Raw genomic sequence first — 17,833 nt, 5'->3', positions numbered from 1 at the left:
CAGCGCCTAAAGACGTGTGGTATAGTGGGATCCGCGTGGATTCCTGCCTAACACTTATGAGCAGTGCATTACAATAATATAGTCACCGGAATTGTTTGTAAAACCTAGCTCACGCAATTGCCTGGAAGAATCGCATAAGGCGCTGACAATAGGCGTGGTACGACCGTGTAGATTGTCTACCACTCACCGAACTATAGGTACTCTATGATAGCTGGAGCCATCCCATTACGCAGAATGTGGCAGCAGTTGGTGTTGTCCGGTCGTGTACTTTTAAGGGTTGTGCACCACTTACTTCGCGATTAGGAGCAAACACGTCGTGTGTCGTAAAGTACTTCTAACGTACTAACGTAAGCTGAGGAGTGTGACAGTGTCTCTCAGGTGAATCAGGAGAACGTAGTTCTTACAACTTGAAGAAAATGACAACTAATCTGTTTTGTTAGTGGTGAGAAACCCTTTTTAGGCTAAGTCGTATGTCCCCTGCGTAGATTTTTCAGGTTGCAATCGGTAATCAGTTGCACGTTTTTGCCTCTCAACCGTCATAAACGATGTGTAACGCTCTTCTTTCTTTGATTCAGTGGTAAGCTGTTCCAGATGGTTCTTACCAGAAACTGTGTCTATGGGACTTTCGACTCTATACCCAGGCTGTTACACATCCTACATGCCCTCCTCTGTTGCCATACACTTCCTCATCGATCTCGTCTTAAACCAATCTTTCTATGGGTTAGTCAACTGTTTCTCGTTTTTTGGGAGACGAAAACAGTTGCATGGTTGCTCGGAGGATGAAAAAGTGAAGTAAAATTCTCTGTACGACACCCATTAGTTATCTTGTGTGTCACTTCTCGCCATCCAGAGTTACGTAAACTTGTCGAGTGTTCCACGTCCACTTACCAGCTGCACAAGCCTCACAGATGTTTATTAACCGCTTGGAACAAAATATTTGGTGTCATTTGAACTTTGTTCTTGTGATGCTGATAACTCCACGTACTCGTACTACTCTCATTCTCCTGTTGTCAGGTTTTACCCATAGAAAACAAAATGGCTCATCCGAAGGGCTATACCGATCTCACTGGTGTGCTTAACGTGGGTATGGTTGTCGTGATTTGCGTGTGTGCCTCGGTCGGCTTCTTCGGCTTTCTAAATGCAGGGGACAATGCACAAGGCAGCATCACTCTGACAATCCCAGAACGACCGTTGTAAGTGACCTTCGCGTACATCAATAGATGCATGTTTGTTGGTTTGAGTTACCTCTTATTTCTCAAGTCATTTTAGTTGAACTTGTCGATGATGATCTGTCCTTCCTGTTTACATTAACGATACCGCACATATTAGGAAGGCGTCAGTAAGGTGTCGGATATTCTAGCTGGTGTTGCTACAGACTAGACCAAAATCATTCTATATAAAGGGGCCTTTGTGAGTCGGCTCTTGTAACTTCTTCCTACAGGTAAATCGAACCCAGATGGGCGCAAAACTGGACCTATTTTACAATCATTTTCTTTGAAAGCCCACGGCAGGCTACCGAAAGTCCGCGATTGTTCTGGATCGCGCCATTTATGTTTCTGTCTGTCGGTACTCAACTTTGCCGTTACTCATGTTCTGTGGTTAAAACACAGCAACATGTCTGATAGAATTCTTCGGTTACTAAACATCGGTGCATTCCGCGCAAATCTACTTAACACGGTCTTGTACAAGGCTATAGGAGATAAATGTTTTTAAGTAATCCAAAAAAGGTTTTGCTCTTCAGTACGTTTTGATCGGTCGATATCTGACGGTTTCGTCTCGCCAATAACCGTGGTATTTGTTTGTGGCAGTTCTCTGACCGATTGAAGCTAATTGTGGATGATGTCTGATTGCTTTAGCGCCTCGTTTACACTCGGCCAAGATTATGCTAGACGGTAAAGCCAGCAACAGTGCTCTTCGACCAAGTGAGGTCACACAGGACCTGGTCACACGATATTTGAATTACCGGACATGTTTGTGTTGACCGTTTTTCGTGTGCTTTTTTGTTATATTGATCAGTTGGAAATTATTCTACCATATCTTCCGTGAATTGTTGATGCCGATATTATTTTTCTGCTAGCTTATCAGATTTAACTTGACTTCATATAGTTGGCCTAATCTGCTTCACATTTGGTTCTGTTCACATCATATGGATTCATTGGAAGAAGAGGACAATCCGTCTCACTTAGAAGATGGCTTTCCGGCGATTTTTCGGAATATTAGTAGCTGGGGTACGTTTATTAGTTTTTGATCAGGTATCTGTTGACCCCTTCGTCAAGCTCGGCGGGTGGGTCCGCAGTCACTTGATCAACAACTACTAAGGAGGCTTTCTCTCGAGGATGCCGTTCTCAGTTCTGTCTTAGAGGGATTACTGTACCGACCGCTGGAATTTCGTCCGGTTCATCTGATTCGTCTGGTCCATCTGGTGTTTGATGATTCGACACACTAACCACATGTAATTAGTGACAGAACGTGTGTTGTCACTGCAAGACGCGTTCAAGTTGTTTTGGGTTGATCGACCAAATTACGCACGCATTAAAAGGTAAAATGTCCCGAAAATAACTGCATTTGATGAGGGTACAGCAGTCTTGTTTGCCTCGGCTTTTTCACGGGTGGTTGCTGGATTTGTAGAATTCACGTCATTCACATCATTCTCTTTAGAACGGTCCTCCTCTTGTGCGGGTGTGATCATTCTCGTGAATCAACATGACAGATGCCCGGGATTCGAAGCCTGGCGTGGCCATGGATATGGACTGCCAATTAGGTCTAATAACGGTGAAACTGGAATCTAGTACCTTTTCTCTTAGGTCTAGACACACCAGAACGATTATGCCAGTACAACAGGAGTGATGTTCCGGCTTCATCCGTACCAGGGTTGTACATCTTGTGTATCCATGGGAGCAAGCACGTACTACGATGACTGTCGAAACAGTTGCTCGTGCATGGTGTTCTTGCTTATAAGGGTCGTTTGATTGGTAAAGCAGACCTGCGTCCCGGGTAACCGACGTACCACATATTACATGAGAGTGCATGACCATCTGTATATCATCTAGATCTGTACCGATGTATCTTTTCAAGGCAGGTTTATTTTTGATTAGTTGCGAACTAAAAGGAATAAACCTAGTCAATTTACGTTGAAGTTGGAGGCGTGTTGTACCGCTTCTAAGTACTCTTCATGAATGTAACCAGAAGGCTGTTACAGATTTCTCAGTGTTCGATATCGTTTTCAGCAGTAGAATTAGAAATCGTGCACAGAATCCCAATAAAATGACGATAGCGATTCAAGTTTCTTCTACTTACACTTTTCAGTTTTTTTTAATTGAAATATTTCGTCTGTATCGGCAAAGCTTGAGAATGACTTGAGAATGACTGTTGGTAGGATACTGGGGGACGAACGATTCAATGCAGGTTCAGAATCTTCGGTGTGTAATATTCTCCAGTGGCGAATTTCGAACAGACATCCTCACTGAATTATAGTCATGTCTGGTCAAGACTAAACACCTACACGGATCGAACAATCCATTAGTGCAGCCGTATTACATCTTACAAATGGTACTGGTGGAACGACATCCTCACCTGCGGCAATGTCTTCTTTCCGGCTGTGTAAAACGGGATACACGCGGCTGATAGTTCATTTCGGAAGTGCAACAAACAACTCCGTCTTGCCGCCGATCTAATTTTGTTCGTTCAACGACAGTGGTCTGAAGCGGCTTCAAACAATCGTAGTGCTATTCAAAGTTGTAGAAGTTGAAGCACAAAAATTAACTGTTATTTACGTAGGATCTTTATCAAGCCATCAGTTAAACACAGGCATTTCTCGAAAATGATACTGCGGATCCATAACTTTTGACCGATGTTAACTTGAGATTCACTTCTGTAGGTGACGGGGAGTGGGGTTAAATTCTGTTGCCTATAAACTCAAACGTGAACAACCTGTTGTGGGTTATTATTTAGACCGATAAAATCCGTTCACGTCCTTGAAGATTAGGGATCGTGTATACTGTTCTCCGTCGCACCGAACGGTTTTCGGTTTTCAGAGAATGCTCTGTACTGGAAGCCACCTGCAAACTCTTCAGTATCGCTGGAAATCACATTCAGAAAGTTGTTACGCCAAGAAAAGTAGACAACTCTTCTCTGGAAGTGTTCAATCCCGTTGCTCCCTACCTTCACAGAACTTTTGAGTGAAGGCACATGTACATGCCTAATATGATGCAATCGCGTGATCTGTGTACCACTGAAAGAAATGGTTTAGAATGCACTCGAATTTACGGAGACATTATTACATTTAACTACCAACCCAGGACAAGTTTTGAAGATTAATGGTAGAAAAGGTATATGTACATCGATTACCTTTTCCAACCACCCCAAATGGGGAACATGAGAACTCGGCAGCATTTTGGTTTGCTTCAGGCCCGTTCCAACTAAACCGTTCCGAACGTCATCATCAACCCAGTAACACATTCAGTAGAACTTTTGGTGTCAGTAAGGCGGTTAAATGAGTTTAGACAGCCACATCTACTGGCTGTCCAGTACAGTTTTTCAAGGTCTGCTCTGCATACTGTAAGTTATGTGCGGCCTTGTTTACAAAACCCGTTGTTATTGTTCTACATTTGCGTACTCTGATCTCTTCTCTCAGCTGGTTTGCTCCGATCAAACCGCTCTTCATCTTCGCAATTTTGGTCTCCTATCTAGTACAATACTACATCCCGGCAATCATTTTTGCTCGACTGATGGAAAAGCTACGCTGTCATCGTGAAGCTTCGGAGAACCGACGGTACATCCACATCAAGACGATGCGGGTCTCTCTAGTTCTTTTCACATGTGAGTAACGTTTTTCAGGTCACCTTTAACCGTGTTCACTCTTGCCGTCAAACTGGATGAAGACACCGGCACAGGACCTATCGACGCCTCACGATCCGACGGATACCGTACAGACCGAGTGTGATTTCTATCATTTGCTAAGCGTGACCACCCTTCGTGTCAACAACAGAACTTTTGTGACCAATGCTAGGTAGATGCTTTGGGTTTTTGCGTTCACCGTACGGTTACCTCTTCAAATCTATCCGTCGGTGAGCGTCGCTGTAACTGGTTGAATCGGTGTTCTAGTGGTGTATTTTTGCGTAGAGGTTGGTGATGAGGATAACCGAAAGTGTGCTTTCTCGCCAGAATGTTCTCGTAGTAATCATGTTTTTTCCCCGGTCAAACGACTCCTTGGCTGACTATCACCCTTTGTTGATAACGATCCATTTACACACGGTCCTTCCACTCAATAGCTTATTAAACTAATCAAGAAAACCCCAGCGGACCGTGACAACCGGATTCCGCCAACGGCTTTGCACGAACAGTGAGTACTCGGGGACTTTCTGGAGGAAACCACCTCTCCACCCTAATTCACGCTATTGTAATTTCATCGGAGCACCCATTAGCTCTGAGCTTCGCGGCAATTCTCCAGAACGAGTAATATTATTAGTGCACAGATTATGGTAGCCATAATATGGTTCAGAAGGTATATGCACTAATAACAGTTTTTACTGTGGTTGACAGTGGTGAGTTGCAGCACATATAAAAATAAATGCAATGCGAAATGTGGAGCAAGTCAAAAAAGGGAACTTATCGTTTGTGAGAGCCCCTTGGTGAAAGTCCGGACGGCGGGAACGTGTTTTCTCCGCACTGTAGGTGCCGAACGTATCCTGTAACTGTCCGTGGACTTCTGGATTCTGGTTGACTCCCTGCTCCCCACGTGCGCGCGAGTCTGTCTTGACTTGGTTCGGTTTTCCTATAGGTGGGTACGTTTGCGTGTACGTGGGTGTGTCAGCCCATGACTTGTTGCTACGCTCACTAGACGGTACAGAAAGTCAGCGTCAGATGAGTCACCTCTGTGTGACGTTTTTGTGAGTTTAGAAAAAAGGTGCGATTGTCAGCTGAACAATCAAGTGGGTGGGTGAGGGAATCGCTACAGTGTTCGGAAGCACCCATTCACTGAGCAAGGCTTATGGTCGATAAACCTATATAGCACTAGATAATTCAGCTTTCGGACAACTGCTTTGTGCCTCTCCACGAGGTCACCATTTCGCACATCTGCCGGCTGTTCTTGCACTTGGTATCATTCCAGTGCTAAGGTGGCCCCAGTTGTGAATTAATATTAATAATGTTTTACGGACCCACAACTGGTTCCATACAACACTTCGGTTACCTTTGATCTCACCTTTTTATGTTCGAGGATGGCGAGTGCGATGTTTTCTATCTTGAGCCATTTGGGCGATAGCACGCGAATGACGTTGTTTAGAATTGATGCAGAAGACTTTCCATATACGAGAACACCGGCACAAATGGCAGTATTGTTTGACTGAAAACTTGTGGACAATTTGTTGGCCATTTTCCGAGAAAACCGGGAGTGTAATATAAAATGTGGCAGGTAAAGTGAAGCAGTAGTGGTTGGGAGGCGAATGTAGCCAGATAACTTGTGCGTCAATTATATAGGCCTTCAATTCACATTTAAATTTCAAACGCATCAAGTGCACTGAGGTGTTCTGAGTTTGAAATGTACGAAAGTGAGGAAATCTTGGTCTACGGAAAGTTTATCTTGGCATCACGTTCTTGTAATTTCCATGAGCTTTCCCAATTTTAATCTAAGGAGACTCGATTCTCTGTTGAGGTGTCCAAAACGGTGTGATGTGTTGACCATTCCCCGGGACATTTTTAATTTTATCCGAGTCATCTGATTTCCACCAGGATATTTAAACATCACTGTCCGGTCACCTTCCATAGGTTATTGAGACATCTTATTTAATTGCCGAGTGGCCTTGACATGGAAAGAGTATAGAGTGCACTACTGCCTGTTTGGAGGTAATGTCATACTGACTTCTGCAATAGGAGTGTAAAAGCAGTCGACCAGCATGTCCATATTTATGAGAACAGTGATACTTCCTTTCCTCGAGTAAGAACGGGATAGCAAAGGTCGGCCCTAAAAACCGATTATTCCGATCGCCAGACTGTTACTACCGGCGCATTATTCACTACGGTCGAAATACTTCTAAATCCAAAGTGTCCGCTGCCGCTCAAAAGGCACCTGCCACAGCAGCTGCATTAGAAGTGTCGAACGATACGGTGCCACCAACCCATCTGCCACTCACCTAGCAACTGTTCTGTGTCTAAACTGTCGACCAGAAAAAGGAACCAAAATAACAACTTACCGACCTCAAAAGATCTGATACACGTTGCAGCCTTCAATGGGCCTATTTTTTGTCATATTGGGCAACAGACATCTCTGTCGACGTATGCTTTCTCTGAAACACGCATGCAAGTCTCCACTTCGACCGTGAACCTCAAGCTGCTTAGGATGAGCTCAGATGTTTCACATTTCACTTTTCGGGTATCCTGTGTTCCTGACACAATGGCTCGTGGTATCTGCGGTGTGGGAGTTGCACTCAGCCCCAATGCTGAAAGCGCCTTACTAGACTGTATCCCAGTAGACAATCATCTGTGTGCTGTACGGTTGTCTGGCTCAATTAAGATCAATGGAGGTCGATGTGGCCAGCGGTGTTTATTTATCTATCGGGATGCGCTCCAACTCACTGCAGTTCTGAGATGGAGAAGGACGAGTTTTATCAAGATCTTTCACGACTGCATCGGTCAGTATGAAGGACGGCATATAGTAATCCTGGCGGTGATAAGAATGTCCAAGTTAGACGGCCAAGTCCGAAGAAGCAGTTAGGTGGTCTATTTGGAGTAGATGCTCAGTGTATGGAGGATGGGGGGAGGGGGCGACTTTTTCATTTTTGTCATCATCATGGATAGCATGGCATCAGTGTACAACACTGGTGCTTCGAGGGCGTACAACCATTATTTATTTGAGAGCCTTATGGTGAAGAAAAGAATAAAGGTGGGAGAGGAAGGGCCTTATTGCTGCTTTACTACACCCCCGGACACTCATTCGGGCAATCTGGATAGAAACTGACAACAAGAACGCTAGTGACATCGGTTGGCAGCCATCTTGCACTCTCCAACCAGGCCCAGTGGGAATCACGAGGTCTTTACAATGGAAGGCGAGTAGCACCGACAGCACCCAAACGTTTCGTAATCTCCTCCATACCCCTGTGCCAGGTCAAGGGTTGATCACCTCTCTGCTTCTGCCACTCTGAATTGGGCATGGAAAACAGCACTCTCTTCGGCAAATGATGGTTCGGCATACGCAACACATGTCCCAACCAACACAGCTTCTGGTGCTGGACACATTCTTCAATAGAAGTACTCGTTGCACAACCGAAAACTCGCCTTTTATTGCCTCTTTACGGATACACTGACATCATCTCACACGAGGTATGGTCCTGTGACAGCGGTTGTGGAATACCCGTTGCTCGAACAGGCCAAGTCTCACAGCCATACTACAAAACAGCCCGCACTGTAGTTTGATATACACGTCCCTTTACTTTCAGGGATACACCACCTTAACGCCATAGGTGTCTCAAATTAGCAAACGCGATTAGAGCCTTGCAGAATTGTGCGTTGACCTCACCTGTCACACTACAATCGGAACTAATACAACCTCCAAGATCCATAAAACGGTCCACCACTTGCAGTTCCTCTCCCTGGAGTCGAACGGCTGTGTAAGCCAATGATCGAGAACGCCATTCTGTCGATGAGACCATAGGTGGTTGGTGTCCCAATTCCGATATCGGTTTTAGGCAATTGCCACTAAATTGACTATAACACATGGGGTTACAGTGTACACTGGCCGATGAATGTGACACTATGTATCAGTTCCCCATAAATTACCTTTCAAAAGTGTGATCTTTATAGAGAAGACACATTCTTAGACTTATTGAGTTAGTCTAGCATAGTAGTGCCATAATTACCCTAATTTGGGAAGACATTGTGTCTAGTCGTTGCTGAACCATCGTAGGTGTAATTCTCCCTATAAAAGTCATCGATGGATTAAAGCCACACTGCGTTTTCCAAGAGGAATACCTATAAATCTGTGTGGCTATATCTTCTATACTGATGATGAATTTTTCAGTCGCTCATTTGGTCGAGTGATTAGGGTGCGGATTTGTACTTTTCGCTCCGTTTGACAGGCGATTGAGGAGTCCGAGACTAGGAAAAGACGAATCATCATACGTTGGCATACTCTCCATTTTCCATGGTAGCATTTTCATTGTTTTTCATCTTATCCATCTGCCGTCGACACCTTTTGTGGCTCCATGCATCACAGTTACACAGTCACAGGCCGTCACGAAGAGACTGGACCTTACCATGGTGTGGCGAGTTGTGTACCTCGGCGACCCATTGAGCTGTACTGGGGTTTGGTGCGCGCGACACTCACAGAGTCTCTCATTTCAGGTTGGTCCATGGGTAGAGGTCTGACGAACACAGTCTCCAGGTTGGGGGTTGGAACATGTATTGCAACGTGTTCCGTAAAAATGGTAATGTATTTGCATTTTCAGCCGAACACCGCTGCTTTGCGGTTAGGCTTCTGAGCCCAAGAATTTGGTTCAGGACTCTAATCGTCCTCGTGTCTAGGTGTGGGCACCCTGGCAGTATCCCAGCCCTCGAACAACCATGACATACACAACTAAAAATACTCTCATGCCACATTGGCCGTCGTGTGGTGCCAGCAGCCGGGTCGCTTTACTTGCTGCATACAGCAGGGCGGTAAGCGAAAACATGCTACTGCTAACGCCTCCCTTCTTACATTTTCACGTTTTCCTTCTTTCGCCCTCCTCCACCCAAATTCGAATACTTTCTCTGCAGGTCCCATCTCTAGGGCTGACCGTTTTGCTTGCCCTGCATCACACTCAGCTGCAGCTTCTGCACGTCTGAGTTCAGTTACAACCCTAAACACCTCGAAGTCTGTTTTCAAACCCCGAAAGCCTGTCTATTTAGCCACCTTCAATGCTCGCACACTGAAGCATACAGGTCAATAGGTGGCTCTTGCGCGAACGCTGGATTCCATCTGTATTGATGTATGTTGTCTGTCAGAAACAATGGTGTAGGACGCAAGTACTGTGATCGAACTGACTACCCTCTCGCTCTCTTCCGGGTTCCGGCTGCGCACCTCTGGTGATGCAGCTGGATATGCTGGGGTGGGTATTGTATTGAGCGAACAAACTGAAGTGTATCTGCTTGATTGGATGCCCGTTGACAGTCGCCTCTGTGCGGTTCGTTTGGCAACATCGGTGAGAGAATCTAGAGGAAGTGAGGTTCATCGCACCTTGTTTATTGTTTCTGCTTACGCCCCAACTGACTGTAGCTCTGAATCTGCCAAGGACAGTTTCTATGACGCTCTAGGTGCCCTTCTACAACAGGCTAAAAGCTCAGATATCGTTGTGGTTGCTGGTGATATGAACGCCCAGGTAGGTAGACTAAGCGCTGCTGAGGCCCGATTGGGTAGTCGTCTTGGTTTGGACACGAGACGCACGGACAACGGAGACCGGTTTCTTCAGATGTGTGCTGATCACAGACGGTTCCTTTGCAGTACGAATTTCCGGAGCAGCGGAAATTGCTTGACAACGTGGTGCCCACCATCAAACCAGCGCCGAATCCAAATAGACCACATCGCCGTCAGTTATCAGTGGCGAGAGTCGATCACCGCCCGCCGCTCCTTCTGGAACACCAGCCACCACAACTTCACCCGGCGCATCATCCGACGCCAGATGAAAATGAGTGTCCGCGCAGACCAACAAGCTTGGTGAACCCGAAAGGCCGAGGAAATGGAAGATGCAAAGAATGTTGGAAACGTGCGCAAGCTTTTGCACTTGATTCGTTCAACTGGTCGGCGGAAACCTCTTGTCAGCGAAATAATCAGGGACCAAAATGGCTCCCTGATATGCAACAAAGCAGAACGTTTGGACCGCTGGACACAGTACTTCGAGCAGAAATTCAGCTGGCCATCTGCCACCTCCAGTCCAGAAACCTGGCTATCAACAGAGAGGTGGGCGGTAAATATGGAGCCGACTTCAATTTCAGAAGTGTCCGAATGTTATTCTCCACTCAATTGTCATCATGCTGCTGGTCCTGACGACCTTCCACCCACTCTTTTCAAGGATGGTGGTGGATTCCTCAGCCAGTGCCTGTCTAGCCTATTTCGGTTTATCTGGAGACACCTGGTGTGAATCGATCTTGGTGCCCATTTCCAAAAAGGGTACTCTCAGTGAATGTAGTAACCACAGAGGTGTTAGTTTGACGCCTGTTGTGATGAGGCTTCTGGCGTCACCGATTCTTCGTCATCTTACGGTAGCACGAGAAACCTTGACTCGTGAGAATCAAGCGGGATTTCGACCGGGTAGAGGCTGCTTCGACCACATCTTCACACTCCGTCAAGTGTTGGAGCAACGCCACATGTACAGATAACCCACAATCTTCATATTCCTTGACTTCAAGGGTGCGTTTGATTCTGTCGATCGGTCAGTGCTGTTAACTACACTTGCTCAATAGGGTATGTCCCACAGGTTTGTGAAGATAATCCGATCTCTATATACGAATAATTCTGGGCGAGTGAGAGTGCACGGTGAGCTCTCCAAAAGCTTCCCTACCAAAAGTGGTGTCAGACAAGGATGTCCACTCTCTCCATTCTTGTTCAATTCAATGATGAAATGATGAGGTGAACGCTGGAAGGTCTTTAAAACCCCGGTGTTCAACTTGCTGCTGGTGAGAGGCTCGTTGATCTGGAGTACGCAGATGAAATTGCCCTCATATCTGAGGACCAAAGCGAAGCACGAGCCCTTTTGAATAGCCCGACTACCATCACACAATCTTCTAGCATGCGCCTTTAAAGTGCGAAGGCATGGTTCAGAACGTACCATCTGCGAACATATTCCTTACAATTCAAGGAAAATCACTGGAGATTGTGGATAATCTTACAGACCTCAGTAGTTGTATTAGCTCTGACGGAAGTGTGTCTGATGAAGTCAGTGCGGGAATCTTAAAGACTCCAATCACATTTGTTAATTTGCGTCACTTGTGGCGCTAAAAAGGCGTATCAGTGGATCTTAAGGGTCGCGTGTACAAGGCTACAATATGAGCTGTGTTGTTATATGGGTGCGAGATATGGCCCCTGCGGACAGATGATTTGAAGCGTCTTCAGGTTTTTAACCACCGATGCCCCAGAAGCGTGGCTGGTTTTAGATGTTATCAGCGTGTTAGTAACGGGGTGATTAGAAAACGGGTATTTGGTTGTCCGACAGGTATTTCAATCCGGGAAAACATCCAGCATCATCGACTACAATGGATCGGTCATGTGCTACGCATGCCGAAACGCCGTCGACCAAGACAAGTGTTGTTCTCCGTGCCTCCTTCAGAATGGCGCAAACCGCGAAGTGGACAACGCATGACTTGGCAGAAGGGCGTGGAAGAGATCACGAAGAGTTTGGGTGTTGCTGGTGTTGTAAGCCTTTCAGGATGGGGTCCCCGTCGCCCCATCTGTGCTTGGCTGGCGACGTTGTAAGAAATGGCAGCTAATTGATGTCAGTGGTGTTCGTGCTGTCAGTTTCTTTCCAGATTGTCTGATTGAGCGCTTGGAGGTGTAGGTACCACAGAATGGTTGGCATATGCCAGCACTGGATCCCCTCTCTCGCCCACTCTTTTTATCTTCTTTTCACTCTAGGGCTTTAAATATAATTAGACGAACCTTATATTTGTACGACAGTGAAGCACATCAGTGTCAACACTGACGTTGCTGTCTTGATGACGACGACGACGATGATGATGAGTTACACTTGATTTAACTTACCGGAGAGAGCTAGAGAGAGAGAGAGAGAGAGAGAGAGAGAGACGGACCTTATGGTTGTACGGCGGTGAAGCATCATTGCCAACACTGATGTTGCTGTCTTTGATAATAATGATGATGATGGTTACTTACAACATTTGGAAACTCATTTCGCCCCATCACCTTTAATGAATGCCGTGAAATTGTTGAAGGCATAGAGAGGTTTGGATTCTCTCAGAAATAATGATGATGATGATGAGTTACAACATTTGGAAACTCATTTCGCCCCATCACCTTTAATGAATGCCGTGAAATTGTTGAAGGCATAGAGAGGTTTGGAAGTTTTCTCTCAGAATTTCGTCCTGCGAGTGAAGTCACTCTCTACTGAAGACCTTTTGTTCCATCTCTAAAGATCGATCTCGTCGTGTGAGTGAGGCCAATGTGTGCTGAGAATCCGAAAAGCACTATACAGCTGTTTCCTCCTTGTTGAGAGTCATTAGCTGTGCGCATTTCAGGAAACTCCAGAGTCTCGATCCCTGTCTCTCCCAGTTTGGAGTTTGAACATTTTGACCTTTGGTCACCAGTGCCTGTTCTTCAGTTCGCACTTGGGATATTGCACCACTCATTCTTTCGTCACGGACACCACATCATTCGGTCACGTGTAAACTGGATTCTTGAGTGACCACTTCGTAGATGGAGGGTTCGTGCGATGAGGTTCATGTGAAGCGCAATACTGACGATCCAAAACAGGGTTGAAACAGTTCTACGGTGCTTCTCCGCGTCTCTGCACAGGTTAACTTCACTCAGTGCACAAGCTCGACTGAAAATCCTTTGAAACTTGTGAAGTGAATATCAGCACGGAATTCAATACTCCGTGTATTTGAAAGCTTAACTCGCCGTGGTGCGTTACCTCCAAAACAATTTTTGTATCGGGAAGGTCAGACTCTTGGAAGTAACCAATGAATACCCGAAATCTACTGAGACTCTCAACTCCGCTTTTTGCTGATCAGGTATGCAGCGCGTGACAGCGTTGTATTGAAGCCAGATAGCGCGAGACAGCGTTGGATCAAGGTCAGACAGTGTCCATTGGTGCCCATTATTCGCACAGCTGCAAAACCTTTACCAGTGGAGTAAAACTTTGTACGCCAAAATGTCCCATTTTGTCGCGTATGTGCTCAAACCAAAAAACCGTCCTAATCTACGTTCATATTTTTGCAGCCCACCAAGTTTCATTGTTCCCTGAAGCAATTGTGCCTCTGGCTGAAAAGTTTTGTGGGATAATCCGCCAGCATCACCGGGATGCTTAAGTGGGGCTTAAAAGTTTATACTCGTGAAAGGAAGAAGGCCTTCGCTGCGGAGTTATTTATTCGGAAATGCCAACTGACCGGTTACAGACCATTGAACAAAGAAGCAAAACTCTATTCTGCATCTTAGTTACAAAACTGGACGCAGATTTTCTCCCGAACGAGTCTTCCTAGAGATTCATTGCCTCCACCCATTCGTCGGTCAAATCCAAGCAAATGTTACAAACTGGCCCCACGAATTCCGCAACAGGATTCCATTTTTCAATCGAGGCAAAACGAAATTCTACGAACAACACATACTACTCGCGTGCCTCCCGATAAGTAGTATCACCGTTACACTGGTACTCTCAACTCAGTTGCCTGATTGCTTTAGTCCATCAGAGACACGTCATAACTTTCGAAAATTCAATTCCATTGTGCGAATATTGAGCGCCGTGTCCATCCAATAAAATAGCTTGAGGCCGTTGTATTTTCGCACTCGCCTGTTTGGAGTAAAGCTGTTGTGTTCCCTTCGGTGAGTTTTTTTCGGCACTAGGCACCAGAGCGGGGTAGGCAGTCAGATACAACAGATTGGCGAATCATCAGACATGACAGTTTTACACGCAAACCGAGGCGCGGATGGATGATTATCACGAAATAAAAATGATAAGGGCGGTGAGGCTAAGGTGGTGAGGTATTCACGCCGCACTATATGGGGGTTGTTTTCGGTGATGTTTGATAAGGTTTTGAGTTTACTTAACTTCGGGGACACAGTGGAGTGGTCTTCTGACAGGTGGATAACTATTCTCAATACGAGAAGTGTAACGGAATAGGCTTGTGCAACAATGCAGTCTTATTGTGAACAGTTGTGTCACCATGGAGTGAGCTTGTGGTGCCGTTAGATCGACCGACTGATGTATTGATTCCATCTTACAACGGTTTTTCAAACAGCCGCACACTGAGAAGTCAAAGCTGTTTACTCAATTTGGGTTTGTACTTAGATGTAAAAGGTTTTGCGGCATTCTTATTTTCAGGTATATGGTATCCTGCTACAGTCGGTCGTGTGCACACGATGCTTACGAAAGATGGTTATATGGACGAAGTGCAGTTTACCCGGGCTTCATTTGGGTGACTTTGGGTGATTCTGTTGCTTACTGTTTCTTACGCTCAAGGCAAAAACTCCATTCACACACAATTGGTGATTATATCAGTATCTGGCCTCTCAACCATATTCTGGATGTACCATTGATTTTTGACGTTATGTGGTAGTCAAACGAGATAACGTGAACAGCTTCCATGACTATCTCAATAGGTTAAGTTCACACATCAAGTTTAGTATGGAAATAGAGTCCATCTCGGGCACATTGCCCTTTCTGAGCTGTATAAAATAAGATTAGTGGGAAATTAAAAACTACGATCTACCAGAAACCAAACGACACAGGAATTGTCTTCAACTATTCATCAGCACCCCAAAAGTCCGTGTACACCAGTATTTTCTCATCGATATTTGGTCGGGTCGGACGGCTGTGCGCAGAAGAGATCGACCAAACGGCAGCTCAAATCGAGATTACAAACAGACTTTAAGAAACAGGATACCCAATGAGCTTGATTTGGCGTCAATTATAAAAGATATTGGCTCCGGTTTCTAGACCCAGTAAGGAATGGATTGGCACAGCAGTCACTCCAAATAAAGCAGGGACATTGGAGGTTATTCGGAGACTGTTGAACCTAGCCAACGTTCTAGGAAGGAAAAGCGCTACGTTCAGTTTTTGTGTAATTGAAAGATCCCTTGCCGGTTGGAAGGACTAGGGACTGTGTGTATAAAATTAACTGCAACGACTGCACCGAGATTTACATAGGACAAACTGTTAGGGTGTAAAAAATAAACATGATTTCCAGCAAAATCTGTGGTGGTTGGACGAAGTTCTGGTACGTTTCATTGCTTACGCTATGCGTATGGAGGTAACCAAAATTTTTGTACTGGCGGATACCACACTATCATAACAGTCACGTCTTTCCATAAGTGAACCTAAAACTAAGTTTGTAGTCGGTGTTTATGAGCCGTTTATGAGTCGATGTTTAGGAGCTGTGAAACTCCACAACTCCTTCCAGTGTCGTGGATGTACATCAGCGGTGCACAGCTCTCGAACCACTAACGGATTTGAATCCTTGACCTCCAGATTAGTAGTTGCGAATGGTTTACTCGCACACAGACAAGGTGTAGCGTTTACGTATCTCATTCTCCCAGTTGTAGGCACATGATCCTGTGTTGATTGGCTCCTAGAGTGACATTCTCAAACAGAATGCTCGAGTGACTTGAATTTTCCTGTCTGAACAGATCACTCTTTGTACATTGTCGAACTAATAACAGAAAGGCCGTGGTTTTGAATTTTCATGGAAATTCTGGAGATTCCGAACAAGAATTAGACATATGCGCTTTGCACAATGGATTGCGTGATACAATCCCGTTTGGATCCTTAGAACCTTAGTGTCTCTAAACGGCTTAACAATCTGATCCCAAGCACTGTTACTTTCGATCAGTATTTTTAACAGACAGTTTTGACCGGATTTGGATGTACAGTCTGCCGTCATTACGATTATACCGGTGTCTCACTAATTAAGATACTAATCTGGGAATCTGTCTAGAATGATTTGGGCTGAGCAAAAGCAGCTGCGTATCTCAGCCGGATTACCTACTCAGGGTTGTTACCCATGCACATCGCAAAATTTGACGGCGTTCGTTCTAGTGTTAATTCTATTTCTGCTTTCTTTTTATTATGTAGATTTGATGGTCATCACTATACCAAAATTAGATCTTATGATCTCCTTGGTGGGCGCATGGTCTAGCTCTGTCCTCGCCTTCGTCTTGCCTTCTGTGTTGGAGATTATGCACCTGTGGTCCGAACGTCATCTTGTAAAATACTTCTGGCTGAAAGTTGTGGTAAAGGACGTCATATTCATCGTTATCGGGGTGATTGCGTTCGTCGGTGGAACCGTCGCGACTGTGATGCAATTGATACAGTCCTTTCAATTCACCCCAACTTTTGAGTAAGGTGACTTCGCATTGCGCACTCATGCATCCGCAGCTGGATCTCTGAACCTTACTCGCTATTTTTAATTTGTTGCTCCAAAAACAGCTTATTTGAACTTATTTGAAAAGAATTTCACACTTCTTTCCACGTTAAAGGTGCGTCCAGGTTTGCGCCCTTAAGTTTTATTTTTGTCCCTTTCCTCTCCCCGTCTCCGTCTATTAGTTTGTCGGAGATTTATTTTTTGTTTCTCGTTATTCTCCTTTTGTCGATGTTTTATAGTATTATGTGGGCACTATCGCGCTTAAAGAATCCGATGCACGACCAGCAGTTCTTCCTTGTGTTGTGTGTAATGGGAAGTGTTTAGACCTTTGTGTGGTGTTTCGTTGTCGGTGTCCTGGTAGATGGTAGCTCCGAATCTTTTATACGTGATCTAATATGTAAATGACTGTACCCGCTGAAAAGCATAGATGTTTTAAGGTAAGTGGAACAGTGATTTGAACTAGCGTTTTTGCCGTTGTCAACTTCTCCCCAAAAATGCGTACAGCCCGCTTAGCATGTACAAGTCGGTTGCAGGTTTCCACGGGGAAGTGATTTTTGTCGCGATGCATCAATTGCGTAGTGTGTGGCACCTGTAATCTGTCTATCCTTGATTTTCTCATGTACCATTTTACTTCTCATATCGCGAACTGAAGTTATCGGCGAGTGCTGACTACGACCAATATCTGACTTTTGAGGATCACTTGTGTAGTCTGTGAGTACCCCGACTATCTTGAACAGCTCAACTGCAGTTGTCGATTGCATCAGTGAAGTCACCTCAA

The 17,833-nt window shown here is 45.2% G+C and overlaps 1 protein-coding gene across 1 annotated transcript in view; it reads left to right on the top strand.

The window, feature by feature from the left end:
* T265_15351 (hypothetical protein) overlaps positions 1 to 10,927 on the top strand; it is a gene marked incomplete at both ends in the record, with an annotated part of 25,559 nt that extends 14,632 nt beyond the window's left edge. The window contains 4 exons of the mRNA XM_009177698.1: positions 1,015 to 1,193; positions 4,634 to 4,818; positions 10,066 to 10,349; positions 10,457 to 10,927. Of these exons, the coding sequence (XP_009175962.1) occupies positions 1,015 to 1,193; positions 4,634 to 4,818; positions 10,066 to 10,349; positions 10,457 to 10,927 (1,119 nt within the window). The remainder of the gene's footprint in view (positions 1 to 1,014; positions 1,194 to 4,633; positions 4,819 to 10,065; positions 10,350 to 10,456) is intronic.
* Positions 10,928 to 17,833: the final 6,906 nt, after the last annotated feature.

The sequence above is a fragment of the Opisthorchis viverrini genome (genome assembly GCF_000715545.1).
Source record: "Opisthorchis viverrini unplaced genomic scaffold opera_v5_447, whole genome shotgun sequence".
In the NCBI taxonomy this organism is placed as follows: Eukaryota; Metazoa; Platyhelminthes; class Trematoda; order Opisthorchiida; family Opisthorchiidae; genus Opisthorchis; species Opisthorchis viverrini.
Note: the sequence above shows the minus strand (reverse complement) of the source record. Positions and strands in the feature narration are given on the sequence as shown.